The sequence below is a fragment of the Pocillopora verrucosa genome, chromosome 4 (assembly GCF_036669915.1).
Source record: "Pocillopora verrucosa isolate sample1 chromosome 4, ASM3666991v2, whole genome shotgun sequence".
Classification (NCBI taxonomy): domain Eukaryota; kingdom Metazoa; phylum Cnidaria; class Anthozoa; order Scleractinia; family Pocilloporidae; genus Pocillopora; species Pocillopora verrucosa.
In genome coordinates, this window is record NC_089315.1 from 22,477,324 (window position 1) to 22,503,957 (window position 26,634).

General features: G+C 38.2%; 2 protein-coding genes across 6 annotated transcripts; both read left to right on the forward strand.

The window, feature by feature from the left end:
• Window positions 1-6,638: 6,638 nt before the first annotated feature.
• LOC131778813 (collagen alpha-1(XXI) chain-like) lies at window positions 6,639-11,172 on the forward strand. The gene is made up of 6 exons (XM_059095275.2): window positions 6,639-6,679; window positions 7,083-7,158; window positions 8,075-8,653; window positions 9,403-9,612; window positions 9,841-9,960; window positions 10,625-11,172. The coding sequence occupies exons 2-6, from the start codon at window positions 7,092-7,094 to the stop codon at window positions 10,834-10,836; spliced, it is 1,188 nt and encodes a 395-aa protein (XP_058951258.2). The 5' UTR covers window positions 6,639-6,679; window positions 7,083-7,091; the 3' UTR covers window positions 10,837-11,172.
• A 1,796-nt stretch (window positions 11,173-12,968) lies between these two features.
• On the forward strand, window positions 12,969-26,380 carry LOC131778715 (tolloid-like protein 1). Of its 5 annotated transcripts, none has more exons than XM_059095149.2 (10): window positions 12,969-13,143; window positions 13,497-13,609; window positions 19,306-19,375; window positions 20,523-20,696; window positions 21,255-21,446; window positions 22,392-22,583; window positions 22,696-22,893; window positions 23,659-23,868; window positions 24,696-24,806; window positions 25,496-26,380. In XM_059095149.2, the coding sequence occupies exons 3-10, from the start codon at window positions 19,318-19,320 to the stop codon at window positions 25,708-25,710; spliced, it is 1,350 nt and encodes a 449-aa protein (XP_058951132.2). In that variant the 5' UTR covers window positions 12,969-13,143; window positions 13,497-13,609; window positions 19,306-19,317; the 3' UTR covers window positions 25,711-26,380. The 5 variants fall into 5 exon arrangements, with proteins under 5 accessions (XP_058951132.2, XP_058951131.2, XP_058951130.2 ...); XM_059095148.2 differs by lacking the exon at window positions 12,969-13,143 and adding an exon at window positions 13,391-13,428; XM_059095147.2 differs by lacking the exon at window positions 12,969-13,143 and having other exon boundaries at window positions 13,396-13,609.
• Window positions 26,381-26,634: the final 254 nt, after the last annotated feature.

Below are 26,634 nucleotides of genomic sequence, written 5' to 3' on the forward strand. Positions count from 1 at the left end.
GGGTCACATAAAGGAGCCTGGTTGGAATCATAGCTTTTCTCTTCTGTTGTGCACTGTCTTGTTGCATCAAATGTGAAGACGTTTTAGTCTTCTCGGATGAGGAGGAGAAACTGGATCTACTCATTACTGGTAAGCTGAAGACGTTAAAGAATCCGCACACTTTTCATAAAGAGTAGGGAACGTAGCTCCCTGGCCTGGCAGGCGTTTTGGTCTGGCCCTGACTTTGAAATTGGGGGTAACTGCAATATAATCCTTCAGAAATTGTTAACTGCTCTATGCAGTCTGGCAAAAGAGTTGTAAAGTGCCATAAGCTAATGGATATGGCGCTATAGAAATCCGCAATTAATTAACTACTTAATTCCTTTTAACAGTTTCAGTTCACAACTCATTGGGACCTCGCTTGTGTCCGTTGCTTTATTTTCGCGATTGCTCACATAAGAGCAGGTTCTGAATCTTAAATTTGGAACTCTATCTATCTAAGAAATGAACTATATTGAAAAATGTATATATAAAAACTCTTCTTCTTCTTTACTTTTACGAGAGAACAATTTTATAATAGTGGATCATTACAAACAACAATGACCACTCGTGATTGGCCTTTTCCACCAAGTTTTGCTTGATTAAAACACTATCAACGTTGGAATGATTAGATGCTGGACTTTTCTTGTTTCAGGTAATTTAGTGTTAACAACTGGGTTGAAAACGTAAATTAGCCACCGTAAAGGGTAAAAAAGCTGACGTTTCGAGCGTTAGCCCTTCGTCAGAGCGATTAGAGGAATTGTGGGTTGTGTGTGGATTTATATGTAGGAAGTGGAGCTACGCCATTGGTGGGAATGTGGTGACGAGAAAACAGGAATAAATTAGTTGAATGAAAAGCGCTCGTTGATTCCGTGGGGATTAAGGGTGCCGATTTGGAATACAAATTTTTGTTCTAGTGTTTTACGGCTTTCCGAACTGCCTAGATGTAAGGAAAGGCCGCAAACTGCCATATGCTGTTTAGAATGATAAGGAAGATTAAAGTGTCTAGCGACTGGTTTGGATGCGTCCTTGTCATTTCTTTCCACATCGCGAAGGTGTTCTCGGAATCGGTCACCCAGTCGTCTTCCTGTTTCGCCGATGTATAACTTATTGCAATAAGTGCAAGTTATGCAGTAAATAACATTGGCGGAGGTACACGTAAAGTGATCAATGATCTTAATGGATCTTTTGGGTCCCGATATTTTCTCTACGTTATGAATGAAAGGACAAGTTTTGCATCGTGAGCGAGCGCATTTAAAAGTTCCAGATTGGTCACAGGTTTGAAATGAACTCCTGACTAAAAAGTTGCCTATGTTTTTGTCGCGTTTGAATGAAATAAGTGGGGGTTGCGAAAAGATAGTGCCAGTCTCTGAATCGTTTTGGAGTAATTAAAAATTTTTAAGAATGATAGATTTAACTGCGTGGTTGTGAGGGTGAAATGTAAGAGTAAATGGAATGCGGTCAGTGTTCTCCTTCTCGGCCGTTTGTAGTGCTGCCTGTCGATCGATTAGTTAGGCACGGTGGTAGCCCGCTTGAACGACAGAAACAGGATAGCCGCGTTTATCGAAAAACTGGCACATTGCCTCTGATTTTTCGGAAAAATCAGAGTCGTCACTACATAAACGACGAAGTCTGAGAAACTGTGAAAAAGGTATGGAGTTCTTGACGTGTGATGGATGTGAGGATGAATACAACAAGTAACTATGTGAATCTGTAGGTTTGTAGTAAACACTAGTACATAAGCCGTTGCCTTCAATTGAAATTTTGATGTCTAGAAAAGCCAAAGAAGTGTCGGAAATTTGCCAGGTATATTTAAGAGCCGGATGAAAGGAATTGACGGCGGTTATAAATTGAGTGAGCTCCTCCTTGGTAGAGGAGGTAGCGCCGATGCAATCGTCAATGTAGCGGCCGTAGAGTTGAGGTTTTGGGCCGTGGTATTGGCTAAAAAATTGGTGTTCGATAAAACTTACAAAAAGATTGGCGTAGCCGAGTCCCATTTTAGTACCCATGGCCACGCCATTAGTTTGTTACCACCGAATGAAAAACAATTGAGTGTGAGTACTAGTTCGGCCAGACGGAGCAGTGTTTCAGAGCTAGGTTCTTTAACAGTGCGTAGATCAAAAAAATGTTTGAGGGCCCGGAGACCTTCGTCATTGGGAATGACAGTGTAAAGAGATGTTATATCCATGGTGAAAATAAGTTTGTTTTGGTCGAGGAAATTAAAGTCACGAAAAATTTCAAGTGCGTGTTGGCTGTCCTTAATGTAAGACGGTAGAGTTTTGACGATAGGTGCCATAATTTTGTCTAAATAGCTGGAAATAAGTTCAGTGGGACAACTGCAGGCAGAAACGATGGGTCGACCTGGGTTGTTAGGTTTGTGGATTTTAGGTAAAAAGTAAATACATGAAGTTCTAGGAGTAGTAATGATGAGATTTTTAGCAGTGGCCGGCAATTCTTGTTTAGCTATAAGATCGTTAATCGTATTTTTGACAATGTTTTGGTTAATTACAGTGAGGTCTTTGTCGACTTTGGCATAAAAGGAGGTGTCAGAAAGTTGCCGCAAAGCTTCTTTTTGATAGAGGTCGGCCCGTCAAACAACAACTGCGCCGCCTTTGTCGGCCACCTTAATGACAATGTCTTAGCGTTTTTTTAGACTTTTTAGTGCCGACCACTCTTCCGAAGAAAGATTGGAAAATTTGGTGTTACGATTGAATTTAAGTTTGTTGATATCGTGGCGACATTTTTTGAGGAAAAAATCTAAAGATGAGAACTGGCCCTCTGGGGGAGATTGCTTGTTTCATCTTTAGGATGAGAACTTTAATGATTATAATTTTATAATGATTATAGATTTAAAAAAGATTACTTTGAAGCAAGAGGGATGAGTTTCTAAGTTTCTTTCACACAGGGTACCGGATACTAGTCTTAGTTGAGTGTTATTTATCCTAGTGAGTCCTCGCCAACCATCCTTAAAAAGCCAAGTTAATCGTTTTTAATCAACAGATGCTGAGCTTGGGAAATAAAAGTGTTTAAATGAAAAAATTTCAATGTTTTTCTTTGCGAATGATCCTTTCATGTTCCCCTTAAGGTTGGTACAACCTTTGGACCAAAGAAGATTATAATCCATCACGTTCTATGAATAAATAATTTTCGGAGGTGCAATTAATATTTTCAAGCAAATGTTGGGGTTTTATCCCGTGATTTGATGTGAGAGCTTTCATACCCCAGAGATTAAGCAGAAGCCCAGAATACTTTGAATTCGTGAATAAAGTTTTGAACCTAATAATCTGTGAAAGTTTGAAAGAAACAGGTGGGATGACATCCTACACGGCTTATACAATTTGTACACAATGGTCGCGGCCTACGGCACAGGCGGGCCGAAGTTGGGATTACTTACTTATAATGTTTCAAGACGAGTACCCTGGCGACTTTGCTAGTTTAATCAATCTTATTCCAGAAAGAAAACCACGAATTGCAGAGGATCAGAAGAAAAAGCATCGTGTTATCGTGAGATTTGTTTCATACATTAACCAAAATGCAACCGTGGGATACTTTTTCCGTTTGAATATGAAATATGAATATGAAAGTAGTTTGAGTCAGAAAGAAGAAAAAAAATCCTCCGATTATATTCGGTCAAAAACAGAATACTACTTTCTTTCCATTATTTTAATAGCTAGTGATGAAATCTCTTTACTTGCATGGCCATTGGCCGGGTTAAATTAGATCTTAATAGCAGGTGCCGTCCTTAATTGTGTAAAATTTCGGCGTTTTCATGACGGACAGAAGACGATCTTTCAAGCGATAATACTTTTCATGAGTCCGTCGATGTTATTTGTAACTATTTTGCGCTTTTAATATGCATTATATTGAAAGTATCAACGATGCAGCTGTCGACGGTAATTTTTCGAGTAATGAGAACTCTCACGAATGTGGGAAAGAAATAGGGATTGGAGTTTTGCACATTTTGTGTTAAATATTCTTTCCAGAAATTTTTTTCGGACTTAATGCTTTGATTGAACTAGTATGGCCCGAGCAAGTTGGCGACTTTCGGGGATAAACGTTTTGCTACAACGATGGACGGAATTTCAGTTTTATTGCCCAGATATCTGTTAGACGAAAACTAACGCGATTATCAAGAAATAATTTTCTCTTTAAAGCTTTCAAATTCTTCAGTCTTCCTCCCTTTTTAACTCGTGAATTGCGCGCATGCGCAAGAGCGAGTTATAGATACGATGTGGGGAATGGCATTCGCTCGCTCGCTCGCTCGATTGGTCGATTCCTGTAAACTTTTTTTTAGATTTAAGGCTTTTGAGTGCATTTGATAGTTTTTGGCGAGCAATAAACAGACGAAATGGCGACCTTTGTTGCTAAGAATAGTGGTGGGGTGAAAAAAAAAGCCAATAATAAACTTAAAAGAGTTTTTTTTTTGGTTTTAGTTTCAACAAGCGGCGCCAGCGACTGGCAGGCATGCAAGGATTCACACTGAAATAACAGAACAATCTTCGTTTTTTCATAAAATTGTAATTTACAATCCTTGGACTTGAAAACAATCTGAAGATTCATTGAAAATATCACTTACTGCGAAGTGCTCGGAGTTTACAGATGTTCAAAAGCTTTTTCTGTCACAGCGTGAGATTGAGGACAAAATTGATCATTACGTTTCGTCGCGTGTGTTTTTCCTGTGTGAAGCAACAGAAGATGCCGGCGACTGACGAAATAACAAGTTGACACGAAAATCAAATAACACCTAAACAAACAATTTTAGCTACCGATTTTCAGTGAATTTTTAAAGAACAATTTTCTTTTTTAGTTTCAAGACAATTTGAAGATTCAACATACATACAACGTACTAAAATGCGAAAGTTACACACCACAAAATTGATAAATAGGCCTGAAATGAAATTTGATCTTGTTATTGATTATACGTTGCCTAGCACGTGACTTAAATCTACCCAGGCTGAGATCCAAAATGACGGTGGCAGGCTTGGCTTAGTTATATCACTCAAAACTCGTTCCCGTTTGTCTCATTTGATAAAGGGGGAATCGTTAATGTTTTCATTAAGACAGTATTGCCTTGATTTTCTAATATTTACAACGAAAGACAGTAAATTTCACTTTTCACCCACATTTACTTCCAACCTTTTCTTTTGAACCAGAAACAAAAATGATAGACGTTTAAAACACATGACATCAACCACCCTTGTCAAATGCAATAGCATGATCATTTCAATTGTAATGCCTTCTTATCCCAACGTTACTTTGTTTCTTTGCTACATTAGCGAACACTGAACTACTGCTCGTACTCTAGATATGACAATCAACCACAAAATTCCGTAAACCAGATAACATTAAACATAATCTAAAAAATCATGTGTCAATTCACGAGTTTGCTCACAGAGCACTTTGATTAGCAAAGTTATCTTTTACATTGGAGTGCACATTTCCATAATTTCCAAGAATTCAAGACTTTGTGCCAACTTTGTAGGAAAAAAAGGTCATCAACGCTAAAGCAAATTAACGCAAATTACCATTTTAGCGATGCTACCTGTGTCCCTTCGTTGACATATCTAAATGCCTCCTTTTATTGACATAGTTTTAAATGAAACGACAAGACATTTGATTCAAACGGAACAGCCTTAAAAGCCACACCGTTCAAATTATATCATCAATTTACGTACTATCAATTTATCCAAATCTGCTCCAACTGTTATTTTTTTTCCTTGTTATAAATTTCGATTTTTTTCTTTTCTTCCGGAACTTCTTCAGAATTAGCCCTTTTGCCACAGTCTTGTCAGAGTTGATATGTTGTTGAATTTTGATCGAATTGCACAAGTCGGTTATTTAAGTTTGTACCTCTCTCTTTTTCAGTAGTCGTGCTCGTGAAGCTTGTTCCATTTGAACTGATTCACTTGTCAATCTGGACTCCTGCAAAATGGCTCACTTACATAATTACAGGGCGACATTTTGATTCTTTTCAGTTTTATCTTTGATGTCTATCAGTGGATTCACGCAACGGGAGCAAACGACACGCAGCCATCTAATTCTTGTTCCAGTCTAAAAGAAATTTCGACATTCCAACAACAAGTAAGCCGGGAATGTCGAAAAAACTTTTACATATAGTTTCGTTTCGAAAGCACAGTTTTGTAGCCATGGCCAAGCCAATGTTTTCATAGCCTGACAGAAAGAGCATACATTAGCCTAACATCAGTCGACAGCATGAAATGAAACTAAGCTTGCGAAATAGCCTTGATGTGTCGACTGTGGAAGAAATTTGATATCAGTGGTATCTTAGCAACAGGTGTTCTGCATGTGGATTTAGGATAGATGGATATTTTTTCATCAAAGAATATTAATATAGATGAGATGAGAGTGTCTTAACAACCAGCCCGATGGCCTCAAAAACTTCCTTTTACCACTGATTAGTAGAAATAACTGTAAGACAACGCGGTAGCCTTCTTCGTGATTTCATCTAATTTATCTTTATGATTAGGATGATTATCCTGAAGCCTACGCGCCCTGAGACCTGCTGAGTGCAAAGAGTGCAAGAAGTTGAATTAAACCATTAGCGTGTTATTGCTTTAAGTCCCAAGTGTTTAAAAGAAATGCATCTTACGGTCAAAATTCAAAGGTTGAGGTAACAATCAGACCAGAGAGGAAGACAAGGGTGAGGAAATACTTTCGTCTGGTTATTTATTTCAATGCTATCTGCTGTAGGTTGCCTTCCATTCTGTGAAAAATGATAGCATTTAAGAAGTTTTTCATGTTAACAGGCTGACAGTTTCGTGGAATATCGAGATTTAAATGCACGCAGTAAGTTTTTAGAACACGAGAGATTTAGATTGTCCTGAGGCAAAATCGCTTTCCGACGAAAGAGCTAGCGTAAGTGACAGCGCCAGAAATTTCAACTCGATGAAATCCCAAAGCTAATTTTCTAGAGGATGAAAATAGGTTTTTGGGTAACCTTCTGTATTATTGAACGACTCACAGATCGATCTACTGAAGCTCAACCTTCGTCGACTGATACATATTTTATTGTTTTTCTTTTTTCTTTCAAATCTTATTTCCAGAACTTGAATATGGCTATGACGACCTGGATTGTTCTGTTTCTTTCGCTGTCAGCTTTGGTGCAGAAAAGCTTCGAAGGTAACAAGATAACGCACAGAGAATTAGTTAATGTGAATGTTTATTAGCGGGTGTTTTCAGATAAAATCATAAGGTGGCCTAACTCCGATAAACTTATGAAAAATATCATTTGGAAAGTAAAACCGTTACTCCTTAGTATTTTTGAGCCCCTCAAGTGTGGCTCTGTGTGGAAATAATTTTGATAAGCCCGCTCGCTTGATCAGAAATGATAAAATGCCTTCGTATATCCTGATAACTGAGGAACGGGGGGAGGTAGTGAGATCATGTTCATAATGGAAAGTTCAGTTTTTATGCCTCACCGTAAAGTGAAAACCCTCAGAAGGTATCACCGGTAATACCATTGCTCTGACTATCTCTGCCAATAAGAAAATTCCGTATTGTGACCGGCGAGCCCATCAGCAAATTCCTCTAATATGTCAGTTCCTGGTTGTAGTACGCTGTAGTACGAGCAGTGGTAATAGTATTCTGTAATAGATTTCTTCTTTTAAGTTCTTTAGTCACAAAGAAGAGCTTCAAATCTCTCCATTTGATCTTGAATTAAAGCGTGCAGTCACATGTAGTTTAAAATAGAGAACGTTGTTCATTTTTACTTGTGATAACTCGTCGAAGTGTAACTTCGAAGTGTAACCGCGTTAATGTGGAAGTGTTTTCCCTAGGCAAGATAATCGCACGAACAAGTTTTTTGCAGTTATTCTCGGCTAGAAATGTAACTGTGTTTTTGGAATGGAAATTACCATCCCGAAATCAGTAAACCTACCTGTAAAGTCCTATGACAAGACACTCTGGAAGAATATTCATGCATTTTATTCTTTTGAATAGCGAAACCGACAGCGATCTAGAATTATGTTGAAACAGTCAAAATAATAACAAGCATGACCAAGCAATGGTACTTACTATGACTAGCATCCTTTTTCAGAACAAAGCATATGTACTAGTGAAACAGATGTAGTGTTCATCGTGGATTCCTCGGCAAGCATTCATATTGACAATTTCAATAATCAAATAAAGGACTTTGTGAAGAGGTCAGCAGCGGAATTCGGCGTTGCACCGGGCAAGAGTCGCGCAGCAGTTATACTATTCAGTGCGGATGCTGAAGTCAAGATAAAATTTGGTGACGCCCCAACCCTGAAAAGCTTTCAGGCAAAAGTGGACGACTTGGTGCACCAGGAAGGTGGTGCTACACGAATCGACAAAGCCCTGAAATTGGCAAAGGATCTGTTTATTCCCGAGCCGAAAGAGAGAAAGGGCGTAAAGAAGGTTGCACTCCTTCTTACTGATGGGAAACAAACAAAGGATTCGAGGAAAGACCTAGAAGAAGCATCTAAGCCTTTACACGACGCAAAGGTTGTTACGTTAGCCGTTGGTATTGGCGACAGCGTGGACGAAACTGAACTGAAGAAGATAGCTAAGAGCGAGAACGATGTGGTAATAACTAAGAACTATACAGACCTGCAAAATAAACTTCTGAGCATAATTAGCATTGCCTGTGATGAGGGTAAGTCCTTCATATATTAACTCTTTGAATTCACAAGTGATCAATCAGGAAATTTTCTCATAAAATCAGAACACTGTTTGACAAACATGTAGTAAGAATAAAGACAATGTTCAAAAGGGGAATATGAATTCTCAACGGTTATTGCTTGAGGGAAATTTTATACATATTGAAATGGAATTTATGAGAGTGTCACAAACACAATTTCTATAGTCAGAACACTCCCCAAAAATTTAAACAAATGTTGTGAACTATTTCGTATTTTCCTGCAATTTCGATAATCCTTTAGCCCGAGGAGGGTGAAATTCGAGACGCCCTAACAACTTACCATTCTGGGCATGCCAAAGCAACTCTTTGTTAAATGCCTGATCGATCTAAAGTTTGAAACGCGGGAAAGATGATCATCATGATATGCCAAACCCTGACTATTTCATGCATTCGCTTTATATTGAAAGATATGTGATAAGTCAGTATCGAATGTTTCTTGTTCTTGGAATCTATTTTTATGCAGTTCAAGAAAAAATTTTAGATAAACGGACAGAGCTCTATATATAGACTGCAAAATTATACGGGAAAGTACATATGTTTGTACCACGATTTTTTCTTGGCGTGCCTCTGAAATTCATAATAAATTCTCAATCTTAAAACAACAATCTATGTAAGAAAAGAGATTAAGGAAAATCCAGAGAGGATGGCAGATCATTGATGCAAAAATGTTGGAGATGTTGCATCATTGTTTGACCTCTTCGCAGGTAACTGTGCTTGCTTCAGCGGCTCATCATATATTACCGTTGAAAACTACGAGGATGAAAAGGCCCGAGAACAAGACGACATCCACTTTGAATTTAAGAGCTCCAAGCCGTTTGGAACAATCATGTTCGTTCAGGGTACCTATAGCGACCATATTTACGTGGGATATAATCATAACGACGAGCTGACGTACCGTGTGGACCTCGGAAAAGGTAAGGAGATTTTGTAACCGAGATGTAATTGACCGAACTTGTAATGTATGAGATTAAATAAACATTAAAGATATATTTGCATGCGATCCACTCTCAGCACATCGTTCTTAGAGCAACTCAGAAAAAGAAATAAGAAGAAAAAGTACTGATTTTAAAGAGCTTGAAACAAGATGCTTCAACATTCAATTTTAAAAACTGGTTGACGTAGTCACTGTGATTTGTTTCCAGGGGAGAGAGAAATAATGGCAAAGGGCGTGAAGCTGGACGACAACAAATGGCACACATTTCGACTTGAGCGAGTTGGACGTTCGTTCAAAATAACCATCGACAATGCAAGTAAACCACAAGGTATAAGAGATATAATTCATGTTATGAGGTCTAGTCAACAAGTTTTAAAAAAATAACATCAAGCGTAAGCCCTTTTGACGTTTCGTTTTCGTTTTTCACTGATGCATAGATTCGAAAGGTCTCCACGAATCACTATTGTTTATCCTATCATCCAGACAGAAATCAGTTGCTATGATTTATTCAGACTTTTTAAATAAATTTCTTCATTGGAGAAGCGATTAAGAATAAAGAACTGTTTCGAAAAGATCGTGTTAGTCTGTATTTCTACTTTCGATCAGCAAACTGATCAGCGTCCATCGTGTTCGTGCCGTAATGTAAATTGTGAATGAATGCATTTGAACATTAACAACACGTGTCTCAAGAACTGATCGTTGTAACTCAGCACTTGGTGCAGATGTTAATTATGTAATAATACATTTCACTTTCAAATTTGATCTATTTGAAATAGTTGTATTTGTAATCTTTCAATTTTTGCATTGTCATGCATTTTATACTTGAGTCTTAGGATCAGATAGAGAAGATAAATGATTGAATAATCAATCAAGGGATTTCCACGAAGTAAGAGATTGTATAGTACTCAACCCATTTAAAATAGATCGGTAAGAAACAAACTTCCGCCTCATTTGACTCTTTTCAGTATTATTATTACTATTATTTTTTTCAGCTATCGGAGAAGTTCCCGGAGACTTCGACCGTCTCGATATAACAAAGGGTTATTTCTTGGGCGCGCCGAATTTTCCAAATTTTATTGGCTGCATTCGGGATCTCAAGGTTGATGGAGAAGCAATAATTGCAAATGCTGTGGGGGGAGCAAGCGGCTACTCAGTTACAAACAAGGATGAAATGAAATTATGCACCGAAAATGACCAAGAGTAAGACTAAGCATTGCCACAAGGCAATTGATTTTAAAGTAAACTGAGAATATGTAATTGTAATTGTAAATGTAGCCGAAAGACAAGTGATCCAGCAGGAAATTTGTGGCAATTGTGCATGATTCTTTGCAACGAAAGCAATGTAATAAAAGCTACTAATCTATGCTATGATTTGATTGTTGTAAATAATTCATTTAACATGATCAAGACTACAGGTATATGCCAAATTGGCTTATGATATTGGCTCAGCGGTTTTTTTTCTTGAGTCGCGAACAAGGTATCAACGTGGCGGTACTTGGTATGCATGAGTGGCACTAAACTATTTCTAAATCTTTGCAATTTGGTAACTTAGTTGATAACGTACATTGGCCTCCGTAAAGAGTTTCCAAGCTTTGAAACTATGCACTAAATTACCTTGTTATACTCTCCCACCGACGCAGCACCACAGTTTCTTTAGAAAATTGCCCTCTTTATTTATTTTTATATCTTTTTATGAAAATTCTTCACTTGCAACCATTTACACGACTTATTTCTTAAGAGAGAAGCGAGAATTTTCTCACTGGGACAAGGTTAAGAGGCCTCGGAGCCTCCCCTCCCCCCTTTCTCCCCTCCCCCTCCCCTCCCTCTGTCCCAAACACGGCCCAGAATATCTCATACTCTTCTATCAGTTCAGCTGTTTTGGTTCCCATATCCTCTTCAATTAACCTTTAATAGTTTTTTTTTCAGTGAATTGCGTGATGTATGGAAACTGTCCGGATGTTTGATGTTTTCCTTTTGACAATTTTTTTTCTAATCCTAAAGCAGAAGCTACAAATCAGCGTTCTATAAAACTCGTGAAAAATAGAACAAGACTTACATTTTTCTAAAGGGATCGACTGATATAAAAGATTAAAATTTGCTGTAAAGAAGAATGATTGATTTTTTCCCATAAGTGTCAAGGGATATTTAAAAAATTGGACAAATAAACTAGTTTAGCAAACAAAGATAAAACATTCAACACATTTCGATTTCCTTGCTGTTCATGTTCAGGATTTTTTTTTTCATTATTATGATATTTCTTCTTTTTTGTTAAGTTTTATTGTGCTTTGTTTCGGATCATTCTTTAATTTAATTTCAATTTAATTTTTCACCGGATATTTGTATATAGCAGCCAAATCTGTGGAACATCTCAGAGAAAAAAACCGATAACTTTTGTTGTTTTGAAACGCTGCAAAAATCACTTGCACACTTTATTATTATTTTTTTTTTGTTCTCTACGGATTCCTAACTACCTCCTGCTGAGGAGTCAAATTGGAATCCATTACACTGGGCGTGATAGCTAATTAGGTCAAATGCATTTAGCTCGGTGATTAAAAATGTAAGAAAAACATAAATATTGAAAGAGGACCGGAACTCAGAGGAGCAGAATTACAAGAGATATGGGAAACTGAAATTCATCGAGTAGCTATCACAAGAGGCATCCAATAGAAAGAAAATTGTTGGTATCTTTCGTTAATTATCAGTTAGATCCCAGTTATTGCTATTCAGCAATTTTGATTTTGTAATTCCGTTTACAGAGGATGAATATTTATCAGCTTATATTTCACTGATATTCCAACCCGAAATCAATATTCCTCCATTGACAGCCTAGGGCTCATGTCACATAAGTTTTGGAGGATGATAAATAAAATTTTGTCTTCGGAGTATTCTTTTTTTGTTTATTTTTTTCCTAATTTAAGAAATAGTTCGGTCCTCAGTTGCTACTGGTGCTTAGTGCAATTTAATGCAAGAACCGAAGGAGAGCTGTTGGACTTCTCTAAGAAAATGATCAGAGATAGACATATGCAGAATGTGTGCGACAAAATTACTTCATTCGCAGAATACAGCAAAATAACAGGGAGGAATGGAATGTTCTCCAATTTTTATCTTCTTCCTTCTCTAGATGGCGAAAGTTTGTACTTTGGCCTCTTGACTCAGATTCTTGTGATTGAAAGAAGAAGGCGTGGATTGTGGGAAGAGGTTGATGACGCTTGCGTGTAAAAGGGGCGAAGTTCATGATCAGTTTTTGTGTTCTTTCGGAGTCACGGGCTACTGATTAAGTTTATTCAGCTTGTAGATCAAGAATACAACTCCCGATCATCATAGTTATCCTACATCAAGACGTCGTTAGTGATTGTTAGTGATTATGATCAAGTATTCCGACCGTCTGTTTGATTGCATGGAAGTCCTGTTCAGCATGGCAGTCCTGTAAAATCAGCTAGTGCGCTTGTTAGCTTGAGTTAATCTTTTCTGGTTTAACAGCATTTTCTCTTCCCTTTAAAGTTCCAGAAAGGTATACTTTTTTGAACACCAAGTAATACAGGTTATAATTAGATTTGAGTGTTTCCTGTAAAGAAGAAAAAAAAAACAATCTGAAGACTGGCTGAACCTGACCAAATTTGGAAACAAATTGCTTTTCTAAACCTATAAGTACACTTCTATGTTATTCAAAGTCTGTGATAAGCTTCAAAAGATTCAAAACAAAAAGACAAGACCATAAAAATTTGTGATTTACATAACAAAACATTTAGTCTGCCGTGAGCCTTGCCCGTTGCTCGAGTTTTGACCCCGCTTTCCGGTAAGTTTCATAACGCCCTCTTCACTCCAGAAAGTTCAATTTGGACTAAAAGTTATATTTGGTGTTAGTTGTTTAAAAGTACCCGAAAGGAGCCGTGAAGAAAGAGTTCATTCAGAGGCTGACACGACAAGACAATTTAGCCTTCAGACGTTTGGAGAATCTGTGGTGAAGCCGATAAAAGGTTAGTACGTAGTCTTACTAATGTTTAGTGAAATCGCTATTGTTTTGCCCTTCATGCCTTCAGTTGAGTAATATTGGTTGTCAGTAATGATCGCGTCTCTAAGTTTCCTGCGTATCCTGTAGTATCCGACTGTGGTAGATCTAGTTAGAGCATTGTTCCTCTCTCATATGTCGAGCTGAATAAACAAACTTGTGTCGATAACAGAAATCCTAGATTACTCTAAAGATGTTTCTGGATGCCAAACTAGTTTGTCGTTGTCTTTCCGCGGGACAAATAAATTTTAAAGGGAAGCATGTGAGCAAGGGCGTTCCTACACCATCCTTCAACCAGTTAGAATTTATTCATAGTGCAGTTGTTTGGTAGAATGCTTTTAAAATTTTCATCTCCAAGAACTCACCACACTGTAAAGTTGACATTTAGTGTTTAGGAAGTTTTATGGCTGGATTTTTTGCTTACGAAAACATCACCGGGTTTAATAATTGTAACTTGTTATTCATCGCGTTGCTTTTAACTTAACTGCGTGGCGTCTGGTGTAATGATAGTACCAATAACAGAAATTTGAATATAAATGACACTAAATGAACCCTGAAGTAAAGATCTATTTACGTCAATAGAAAATAATGTTTAACTGCATTTGATGTTGTTTAATTGCGTAACGACTCCATAAATCTCTGTACTGCACTCGTACTGTGCGAGTTTCATTAAGTTTTTCACATTTGTATACGAATCCCCAAGCTGGGTTCGATTTTGTTTAATACTGTAATCTCGTAATAACTATGCTGTAAAGGTTAGTATTATGGCATTCAAAGAGATCATTTGTTCATATCTTCTCTAAACAATACGCTAAAGTTGCATTGTTTTGGCCTAAGGGTGAATTTCAAATTATATAACCTTCTCGCATCCCACTGTCACCGTCGTGAAATACTCAAAGTTAAATCAGTATAAAAATATTTTTTGGTGTCATTGACTGGGCAATATTTTGATCAGACAGGGACACGCGAACAGTTTCGGACTTCAATGCTTTTCCTAACAGATCCAAAGTATAGATTTTTGCGCCAGGACATTTAGTGTACAAAGTTAGGTTTAATTTTGGATTTTAATGCCAAACTTTCATTTCATGGCCTTGCTACTATATTCTTGTTATAAAGTTCGTACTGAGTTGTCGAGCTTTTACAGAAAAACTGAGGTTAGATGGCGTGACAATGATAATTTGTCATCTCTTTCACTGCGTTATTTCCGGCTTACCGTGTGCCGCTGTCTAACTAGTATGAATTTCCTGTCAGCTCATGAGCATTACGCAATTGTAATCAAACCTGGAGTTTGTTTTGGGTGCATCCGTTCGAAGGAAAGTTCTGCTAACTAGCGGGACACGTTTCGCCCTTCAGTCTCACTGGTCAGTCATTTAATTCATATTTGTTAATTATTTTAAGTATATAACGACATATCTATGCTTCTGCTCGAGTCTCATTTTTTCTTTGCTTTTGTTTTTTTGAGAAAACATTCCTGCACGGAAACGAGTGATATTAAAATGAGGTGATCATGAAACTGAAAACTTTCTATCAAACATCTCCTTATAACGTCCATTTTAGGACTAGATAATTTGGCTTTATCAACTGAGTTGATGATGTATCTATAGGCCATCTTGCAGAGTTTCAGAGTTGACATTTCGAGGGTTAGCCCTTCGTCAGAGCGAAATTTTACGACTCGTTTGATATTCAACCTAAAGTCGCAAGACCAAAGCAAAAATGGCTGAAAATCTGAAGGAAAAACTACATGTCTGTGTTTGTGTTCACTTAGAGCGCCATGGTCAAAAATGAATTCTTTTAGAGTCATAGATGGGAGGAACGTTTTAACGCTAGAAACAAATGTACTTCCTCTTTACTTTACTTAAAGTAGCAATTACAGGGGTGCCAAAAAATTAAACTTATCTGTAGGGAGTGTGTGAGAAATCCACCTGACTGAAAGTAATATCGGGGGTCATTTCTTTCTATAATGCCGATGTGGTTGTACAACAAACTCGATCGTGTGGGTGAAAGTGCAATTGTAACTTGATACCTTGTTCGGCCTTTGTACGAAGATCAAAAACAAATGGAGCTTGGAATATAAATAGAAATTACAACGCCTTTCTGTTTTTATAATTCATTTTGTGGAACGAGATGATTTTCGCCTATTTCAATTGGTATTCCTCAGTAGCGAAGTCTCAAATAGTTTTTCGTAAGTTTTCATTTAACTTTTTCAGCATCACTTTCACTCAAAAAAACTTTAGTTAAGTTGAAACCGACTATCAAAAGATGATCCATGTCCTCCTAAACTATCTTATTTATTTCTATTGCACCCCATGAAAACATTACTAGTTCGGTATCCCTTACAGAAATAAGCTTATTTACTCTTCCGCCGAAAGTTCAAACAACGCTATTTTTCTCCGCGCCCGCTGTGTCTGAATGGAAGAACAGGAAATTCTTGCTTTTTTAGGAGACTTTAAGGAGCCAGTCGCATAGTTGACGCTTGTACCATGGGAGAGGATGGGTGGGCCAGTCGCATAGTTGACGCTTGTGCCATGGGAGAGGATGGCTCCTATGGTCCACGACTCAATGTTTTTCGAAATTGATCCGGATTTAATGCGCTTACTGGTGTGCATGGCAGCGACAAATTTCATCAGTTTTTGTCTTTTCTGGGTTATCTTATGTATCGTAAAATAGGTGTGCTTTGGGGTTTTTATGTTATTGACAATTTTGTAATGCAGCCGCAAGAATTAAATTCCAGCGTTTCGCTTCGGGGGAGGGGAGGGGTGCCAACACCCGAACAACATGGCAGTAATTAAACAATGACATGTTTCAAGACTTGTATAGACTATCGCTATTTCACAAAATGTTGATTTACAAAATTTTTACAAAAAATTCCTACCATATTTAGTAATTGGCACTGTCAATTACTTTTTTTTTTAGCCAGCTCGGTTTTAGAGTTTCTTTAAGAGCCGAAAAGTAGGTTTCATTAATTAAACAATGAAAGCGAAAAAAAGGTTATGCCATATAATTCCTACAAATGTAATGTAAAACTATTTTACATGTGGTACAGTTAGCGAATCCACGCCAAGATTAAGAGCTTGTTGCCATCACTGCGATTTTGTTACAGGTGCTCCTTGATAAAATCTGCTCAGCACGAGAAGAAAAGTGAGGTGCAGTTACTGAAAGATTATGAGATAAACTGCTCTTTCTTTCACTTTGTGTATTCCCTCTTCAGAAATATCAACAACTCGCGTGGTGGTCGTTTGAAGAGTGGTGCTTTCCTGTTCACGTTATAATTGTTTCACCGCAAAATATGTCTTAATCCTCGACCAATCAGAGCGCGTATATCCTCATAACCACCTTACCTGAGAAATCAATAAACATTAATTTTTCGCATGAAGTAACTCCACAGCGAATTTGTTCTTTCCAAAGAAGATTCACAGATTTTCGGTTATTTCTTGAGAGAAGCGTTTTTCTTTCTTTCTTCATCTCTTTCATTCTTCCTCTTTTTTTCAAAACTGGACAACGAAAGGCTATTTCATGCTGGAAAATACTTCGGAAAAGCCATATGCTCGCCGGGCTAGCGGACGAATGATAGATATCATTGCGGCTTTGGTGATTTTTCTTGATGAAAGTTAGTGAAGGAAGAGTGAGAAGACTATTTTCATTTAGGTCAGGTCGTCTGTGGTTTCTTGGTATTTATGCTTTTAAAATCATCTCACTGATATTGTATATCGTCGAAAAATTCTCTTCATTTAATTGGCAATAACTCCAACTCTTCACCTCTATGGTTTTTAATGATTATTGTAAAATCATACCACGGAGCAGCAAAATTGCCTCCTGAAATCAACTACAGTGTGTTTGGTTTCAATTAGTGCTCGTTTCATGATCGGCCTCTAGTCTTTGAATGAGATGTCTTTGTTAAGAAACCATGTAAACATGGGTAAACTTTTTCCATCAGTTTGTTCTAACCTACGATACTGTGCAATCAATCTCGAATAAGGATTACACTGATTACACGAATAAAAATGTCTTTGAAGCCTGAATTCTACTGTTAGTCTGATGCATTCTCATTGAAAGTAGACAAATTTAACAGTGCCACTTAGATTCATTGACAGATGCAAAAAAACTAACAGCGTTTGTCGCGTTCATATTGAAAATAAGGAAAATAGCTTTCTTTACTTGCTCCTTTATTCCTTTAACTCCCAAGATCTCATTAGTAATTCTTCTTACTGTCTACCATATAGTTCTTGTGATGTCAGTTTAGAGAATTTGGTATTGGATCAACTAATAATCCCCTAATTCATATCTTTCTTTATTCTCATCTCTTGTCTGCTTGATATTGTAATGATGCTGGAAGGAGAAATTCTGTCTTGGTCACACATGGTAATTTCAGGGTTAAGTTGTTTTGTCCTAGTTTAAGGTGATTTGTTATATCCTGGCAAAAATCAAACTAATGACAGCCCAACACGAAAGCTTTTAATTTGACGGTCCCCGTGTGAGGTATTTTCACTCATGATCATTTCTCTGTGAGAGGCCCGCAGAAAAACATAAATGGTTCATATCATAATCATTTGTACTTCCTTTGGCCCCTTAACCGATGGTTAAGTAAACAATTAACAATATATTTGAATACGTTCGGTCAGGAGATTTGTGTGATGCCTCAGGGTTGATGAGTAAACAGTCGGTGCCTAACACAAGATCGACACATCACACTTTAATGCGGTTGGTGGCTGGCAGAGGAAGCAATCTGAACATGGATTTCTCTTTAACCTAAAACTGTCATCATCGTTGCTAACATTAGGGAGAGGTACTAGATATTGAGCTTAGCTCGTGTCAAGTTTTCCTGTGAGATACAAGACTGCAGCAAATTATCAAGTAGTTTCTAAAGAAATGGTTGTACTCAGTCTGGAGGGATCATTTTGATCGAGCTGGCTGAAGTAACAATTTTCTTTGAAATATTATCTTAATGTGGGGCTCAGAAAATTTAATTAACTTAGTTAAACAGGAAATCATACGGTCAATATCCCGGGTGAAAACACCGCATCACGTAATACTTACAAAGATTTCTAGTACAGTATCTCTAAATTGCCAAAAAAAAAATACTGTTCGATATTGTGAGTGTGCGAAAACAGCTCCGAGAGAAGTGGATTTCAATCGGGTGACAGCTTTTACGGTTAAAGGTTAAAATTTTGGCCAATTTTTGGCTAACAGTCAACATCTTTCCATTGTTGTCACCAGAAATATGTTTTTGTGTGAACTTTTTTAACGCCTAACGGTTAAACTTTATGGCTGTTTTACGGCTAGCGGTTAATCCCATTGAGACCCTCTTAGAAAATCACCTTATGACTAAAACAAGTTTGTCTTCTGGTGTCGAGAATAGTTGATGGAAGCAATCTTATTTTTGCAAAGGTGATCAAATGTTGCTTCAGACTGCATGTTTTTAATTTCGCCGTCTTTGAATACCAACCACAACATCAGTCACGGCAATTTAACACCGTCTGCTTTGTAAGCCAATATTGCCTCTTAAATGAAGTTTTGGCAGATATTGATGTTAACGCCTCTTGTGAATGAAATGAAATTAACCTGGTTGAGTTTAGACCACTTGTCTTTGGGAGTTTTGAGGAGAGCATAATCGTGGGCGTCCAACACACTCGAAAGTTAAATACACTGCTTTCATTCTGATTTCAGGCGACAAAAACCATGACGAAGAGGATATTTCTGTGTCTTTCACTTGTTGCGTTGGTGGACCAAATCATGGGTGAGTAGAAAATTAGTCAGCATAAAAAGCGAACTCGGAAAACTTAACGCCACTGGAATGAGCTCAGAAAAGAAGCCTCTAACTTGTACGTACAAAAACCTTTTCTTTGTTCCACTTCGGTTATACGAGCTAATATTTCTCTGGTAGAGCTCTTCCACGCTATTAATTTTCAATTTCACGCCTTTCTCCAGGGTTTCTTATTAAATTGATCAAGAACTCTGCAATAGGTTTTCCTTATAACTTGTAAGTTCGTCATTCGTTCACATTCATCTCCCCCTCCCCCCCCCCACCCAATTTATAAAAAATATCAAATCTGTTTTTCATTTAAGAAATATGTAATTAATGAAAAATTGAATTAAGAAAAGATATTTTAGTCGAGCGCCATATGTCATTTCCGGAAACACTTAAAATTAACTGTTAATTGCGAAATGTAAACCATAGAGGGATTCTAGAATTTACGAATGGTGGTTAACACTAGTTATTGACATATTAATGAAATAAACAGTCGAACTGATTTCTTCCCTGATCCAAACTTAGGTATTGTAAATTGCTGACCCCTGATGGTCGGTTATTTTTTCCTTTCATAGTCACGCAAAGTATCCGATTTAATTACGGATAAATGTTTTCTATAGTGGATTCCAGTTGTACAATGTCTATAATCTATAGTCTACCATCCATATTAATGGACTTGATGGTCAAGTTATGTTGACTTTTGTTTAAAATATTACTCTGTAACGAACAAAGTCTTGCATTCCTTCTCTCGTTGATGATTCTGCTATCGTCACGGACTAAATTGATAGCTTGAAATGTATTTTTGAAGTTCAGAACTGAATGGTACATCGGTGGCGTATTTTTTTAGAAAAGTTCTTAAATGATGAAACGTTCTTAAATGATGTGTTATCAAAACCTATCGAATGCATGAAAAAGTATCCATATGAGTTTAAAAGTAGATCACCCGTATCTCTTAGTTAGTAAGCGCACTTAGATTGGTCAATTCAACCTGCCGTATTTCACTGTCCGGCCCGCTAAATTGAATACATATAATAAATATCTTACTAACCTTGTTTTTCTCGGTCCATACTGTAAGTTACGGAACCTCTTACTCGGTGAGTAAGAACTACTTACAACTTGTGATAATTGCTCTTAGGGATCTCTGTATGTCCTTCTCGTGAGATTCAGGCCCCTCGAGGGGAAGTCACTTCACCGAATTTTCCAAATGCCTACCCTCCTGATGTAAACTGTGTTCTGACCATTGATGGTGGAAACAGTGTTAAAATCAAGCTGAAGTTTGAACATTTTGAAGTTGAAGAAGACGATAATGGTAAGTGCATTATAAACTAAACTTTTTCATTTGCATTATTTGTTAAAAGTCTTAAATATCAAGTTGTGCTAAATTTCTAATGTTCGCATAACTTTCTAAAGGTATTATTAACCCTTAAATTCCCAAGATCTGGTTGTGAAATCTCCCCTCTAGCTGCTGTGCATTTCCTTGTAAATTAGTAACAAGAAATTGGTGTTAGATCAACAAAGCAATTTCTACATTATAAGTTTAAGCATTCTCATTACCTGTTAGCTGAATAATGTATGGACACTACAGGGAGAAGTTACATGTTAATCAAATCTGGTAGTTAGGGGGCTAATCAAGAACGTATCGCTAATAGCATGGCTCAATTTCTTCGTAGAAATTTCCAATTTAGATGTAATATTCCTCGCATACATAGAATTAATACCGTGGCCGACAGCACAGCAAACAATTGGCTTTTGCGTCGCTTTAAGGCGCGCTGCGCACTCCTCTAATAACTTATGTGTGAGCTTCTGAGAGTAAACATTTTTTACGCGAGCGAAGATTTAAACTGTAAACATATAACTTATTTCGTAGATCCAAACGAGTGTAACTATGACGCTGTGACCATCATCGATGGCCCAAGAACCTCTCGATACTGTGGCAGAAGAACTCCCCCGGAGTATACATCGACAGGAAATAAGATTTCCATCGGCTTTAAGTCGGACGAATCTTTTGAGATTAAAGGTTTCAACATCTCGTTCACCTCCTTCGCTGTTGAGACAGATCGTAAGTAAAATTGATTTGTGAGGGTAACTGGTCACTTCAACGACAACCAACTCGCGAACACCTTTGGTCGACTCGCCCACGCCTTTAATCAACTCGCCCTCAGTTGGCAAGTTGAGTACCCGGCCACTTCGAGTTGACCAAAGGTGTCGGCGAGTCGACCAATGGTGTCGCCGAGTTGGTTATCGGCGGGTTGACATGTCGGCGAGGTGACAAATGCTCAAAATGAACTCAATGAATCTGCCGAACGCTTCATTTCCTTAACATTCAAGATTAAATGTTTTAACTGAGAAGCTCGGGCATGAGGGAACACTCTCTTGTGGGTATGGAGAAGCTGATATTGTAGTGTATGGTATAATATAGTGTGGTACGGTTCAGTACGTTATGGGTTCGTTTTGGTGCGATACAGGTATCTTTCGATATGATATGGTACGATTTGGTACGATATGGATATGTTTCGGTCCGATATGGTACGATTCGGTACGATGTGGATATGTTTCGGTACAATATGGTAGGGTTCGGTACGATACGGGTATGTTTTGGTCCGATAAGGTACGATTCGGTACGATATGGGTATGTATCGGTACGATACGGTACGGTTCTGAATGACACGGGTATGTTTCGGTACGATGTGGTACGGTTCGGTACGATACGGATACGGTTCGGTACGATACGGGTATATTTCGGTGCGATGTGGTATGGCTCGGTACGATACGGGTATATTTCAGTGCGATGTGGTGTAGTAGGTTATGGTTCGGCTCGTTTCGGCGCAATACGCCCAGGTATGGAATAATAAGACGCGCTCAGCGAACTATGTGTTATGGCATGCTACGATATCAAACAAAAACAAAAAAAGCCAACCAGGATCATCTTCAATACTCAATTGAATACTACTCTATTCCGAAGTTTCTGATTTGGATAATGTTTTTCCTTCATTGTATTTTTCAGCACCAAAAGGCTCTGACATTTGTCCCACAAGAGAAATTAAGATCAAGCCTGACTCGCCAGAAACAATGAAAGGAGCGCTTTATTCACCAAATTTTCCCAACTTTTATCCAAACGACCAGAGCTGCACATTAACTTTGGACGTACCTGATAACTACAAGGCTGTTGTCACGTTCCAGAAGTTTGCTTTGCAATGTAAGAACAATTCCTGCTTTGTTATCAGTATGTAAAAAACTTTGCAACGAGTATTTTTCCTGATAAAAACTTAGCAAGTTTCTCATATATATGTTATCGTTTTGCTCCGTAGATTCTGAGACGTGCGATTTTGACAAGTTAGTGGTTAGTGACGAGAGCGACAGTGATACACAGTGCGGGGGGGGCGCAGACCGGCTCCCTCCTTTAATAGAGAAAAAAGGAAGGGAAGTCAAGTTTTCTTTCACCACTGATAGTTCAACAACATCAACAGGATTCCAGTTGGAGTATAACATCACTCGTCTCGAAGAAGGTGAAATACCGGTATTTAAACGTGTATTACTGGAAAGGTTCGTCTGCGATCTAAGCTGCGTAGCAAGGGCTTGCATGGCAAAGCACACCAGTAGCACACTCGTGGGCCGGCTTCTGCGCGCGTGACTTGACACTTTTCATTGTCTGCGGTCAAGTACATTTTCTTTTGCCTGAGCGGGGGGGGGGGGGGGGGGGGATAACGAGGATTTTGTTTGTGACTAAAAGAATTTACCTGATCCCCTATTAAACTCTGAAGTATTCTAACGATCTCCCTTCATTGGCAGTTGGGTTGTTCATGATCAGTTGCGCATGGTGGTTATGCGCAAATACCAATATCAAAAATCTATGTAGGTGGTATAATTATATTTTATAGCATAGTATTTACCGCCTCATGAAAAAAAACTTTTAAATAGACGTGAACAACTACTGTAGATCAAGTTCATTTTATAACAGTACAACTACTGATCTTATTCAAGTGCAACTTTCGCTTTGAATACATGTTTTCTATATTCTGCAATATTAACAATTGACTCTATCAGAGAAGCGCAGCCTGTATAGCCAGGCTCCTTAAGGGAGTAAGAAAAGAGAGGCTGGAGTGTGATAGGGATGAAAAAAGCTCTCATGTATCTACAGTTCCACCTTCATACTCTGACTGACTTCTCTTCCGCCCTCCCCCCCGGAAATCATGTGATCTCAAAGAAAATCCCCCGACCCCCTCCCCTGCGATAAATAATGACAGATTCCTAAATTTTTGTTGGCTGAACAGGTCGGTGTGTGTGTACCACTGGATTGGGTTATACAACCATTGCAAACTTCAAACCAAGAAATGACAGAAAGCACGATGATATCCGCTTTGAGTTTAAAAGTACTCAATCGAGTGGAATGATCATGTATGCCAAAGGATACTACAAGGATTATATTTACATTGGTTACAAGGATAGCAATGTTTTTATGTACCACATTGAGCTGGGCACAGGTACCTAAGCCTTAATCCTTTACACCCTAACATCAGTATGCATAATCTCCATTCTGTTCTCTAAACATTCCCTAAGGAGCTGATAAGGAGAATTTGTTTGATAATCAAGAGCTTCTTTAGTCGGTAATTAGTTCCGTTACTCTCGTGACCCTAACATGTGTTTCATGGGTGATACTGTAAGGAGATTTTTAGATGCTGGTCACTTTTTTAGCATTTTTCAGCATTGTCCAGTTTGAAAGTGTGGATGGCTGTTTATGAAGAAGTACTGAGTTAAAGAAACTTTCATGCTACTTCGGTGGGAGGGGGGGGGGAATTACAAGATCGTTTGTTTCTAATGTAAACTAGCCACCGTGAAGTGTTTATAAAGCTGACGTCTCGAGCGATAGCACAGTGCTAGGTTGAAGAGTAAGAGGCTAACGCTCGAGACGTCAGCTTCACAAAACTTTTTACGGTGGTCAATTTTTACATAATAACTCATGCGTCATGATCAGTTGACAAACCAGATTATAGCTGTGTTAAGATACACACAACTTATACAGATAAATGTAAGATGACCCTCAAGACCTTTTGCAAGCAAGTGAAGGGATAAATTTTAAAATACGTTTCTTGATTATTTTAATTATACAGAATGACTCTTGGTTCTTTGTTCATTGAGAAAGCAGAATATTTAAAAAAATTTTTACAGAAGAGTTAATTTGTTTACCCACGACGAGAATCAATTTTTTTCAGCTCGTATACCTTTTCTCCCAAATTTTCTTTTTATCTGTTAGTACAACAAACGTTTCGTATTTAATAGAAGCTGATTCGTTGGGCAAATTGTTTCATAGGAACAAAAAGGATGGAGACAAAGAACTTGAAACTAAACGACGATAACTGGCACAAGGTCCAACTGACCCGCGCCGACCGATTGCTTACCATCAGCATTGACGACGTAACTCGTGAGTAGATTGCTTTTCTCATTGCTTCTAATTGTAAAGAACAGTGAGCCAACTTGTAAGCCAAGAGTATACCGAATATTTCAGGTTGCGAGATTAGTAGAAGAGCATTTTTCAATTGAGTGTTGAAAGTTATCCAAGATTGGATTGGATATGCTTTACTTCGCTCCTTGGTCTAGAAAACTGGTGCTACCCTTTCAACCAATCAGATTCAAAACTTAAACCAATCACGACTTGGTCGCCTACGTTTTCCCGCGCTTTAGAAAATTTGGTTATTTTTACCTTGAGTTCTCATTGGCCATTTGCGATACTTTCCTTTCTTCTGCCTGGCCGTCGTGATTTAAAGACATTCAATCGAAAAGCGCCCCAAAAGTATGTCATCAGAAAACACCTTCAAGGAAATTCAAGGAAACTGCAGTTTTCATAGATATTTAAAAGCGCAGAACCCAAGGTTATCGTCTAGCACAAACAATATTCTTGGACAGATAAGTTTTTCTTTCTTAAGGCCGCAGGTACAAATCACTTGTTGCTCTTCAGGAGTGAAGAAAGCCGCACACGTCGCTTCTCGGTTGAAACAAATGAGAATAGTTTTCCCTTGGTTGAAGCCATAGAGAACGAACGATAGGATGTTTTACTTTCACACGCATTCTGCGTTGATTGACAACAAAATCTTTTATATTTTGTCTCTTCAGTCTCTGGACAAGCTCCAGGAGGTTACAATCGTCTTGATATACCAACCGCAACAGCATATTTCCTGGGAGCTCCAACGAGGTTGAACCTGGAACCTAATTTCATTGGCTGCATCCGGGATTTTACGGTCGATGGATATGAGCCACTAACAAACGCCTGGGTAGGAAAGCCAGACTATTCGATAGTGGGCAAAAGTTCTATGAGACAATGCAGCTAATTATGAGAAATAAGACGGAACATCCTGGCTTGAGGGATTTGTTAACATCATTTTCTTTAATCGATTGTAGTCACGCATTTGTTAGATTTTTTGATAACGCCAAAGAGGCTCACATTATATTATAATCAGGGAAAAAAACATTTACCATGTTTGAATCTTATTCGGAGAATAGGATTACGATGACTGTTTAAACGCCTTTAGGGACTGTTCATTAATTATTGCTTGGGAGAGAGGGAGAAGGGTACAGGATTTTGATTGTATCACAATATAAAAACTTACCTGTTCCCCCCCCATAGGGCTGTGTGGTTTTCTAATAACATCCTCCCCCCTCCCCCCCCCCCCAAAAAAAAATGTGGAGTCAATTTTCTATGGCCACCCTCAAAATTCTGTCAGAGACAACTGATTCCTTCTCTATCCCCCTGAAAACCAAGTGATCCTCCCAAAATCCTCTGATGCCCCCCAAGCTATAAATAGCGATTGGTCTGTTAACAGGTCTCCCTTAGAGAATCATTGAGTTCTTTAAGTATAACTCTTTAGCTCATTTTTAATGTAATATTGCATTGTTAATATGCTGCTAATGCTTTAGAATTGTACAAAGAAAGTTGTAGTAAGGCTGTTGCTTTTGTTAAAAAGAGAGACCATCAGTTATTAAACTATTGGTTGAGTTGAATATTGTAAATCTCTTGGAGGAGGGGAGGAGGGTAGAACCTCATACAAAGAAGGCAAGCCTCTGCAAGCCAAATTCCTCTTAACAGTGGACTCCCCTGAGCCTTACAAAGGTTCTTTATCCATCAGATGAGTTTTCTGCATGTATGTCTGCATTGCTCTAAACATACATGTAAGGTTTGTGACAAGTGAAACTTCCTCGAGTTGATTTCCAATATGCCAGCCTGTCAACAAGTAGGTTCGTTTCGTTTGAGGATA

What these genes read in the sequence shown, in the direction of transcription:
- LOC131778813 (XM_059095275.2), top strand. Translation starts at nt 7,092, where the DNA reads ATGGCTATGACGACCTGGATTGTTCTGTTTCTTTCGCTGTCAGCTTTG. An exon ending in GGTGCAGAAAAGCTTCGAAG is followed by an intron (nt 7,159 to 8,074) that starts GTAACAAGATAA and finishes ATCCTTTTTCAG; the next exon opens with AACAAAGCATATGTACTAGT. An exon ending in CAATGCAAGTAAACCACAAG is followed by an intron (nt 9,961 to 10,624) that starts GTATAAGAGATA and finishes TATTTTTTTCAG; the next exon opens with CTATCGGAGAAGTTCCCGGA.
- LOC131778715 (XM_059095149.2), top strand. Translation starts at nt 19,318, where the DNA reads ATGACGAAGAGGATATTTCTGTGTCTTTCACTTGTTGCGTTGGTGGAC. An exon ending in CATCACTCGTCTCGAAGAAG is followed by an intron (nt 22,894 to 23,658) that starts GTGAAATACCGG and finishes TTGGCTGAACAG; the next exon opens with GTCGGTGTGTGTGTACCACT. An exon ending in CCACATTGAGCTGGGCACAG is followed by an intron (nt 23,869 to 24,695) that starts GTACCTAAGCCT and finishes ATTGTTTCATAG; the next exon opens with GAACAAAAAGGATGGAGACA.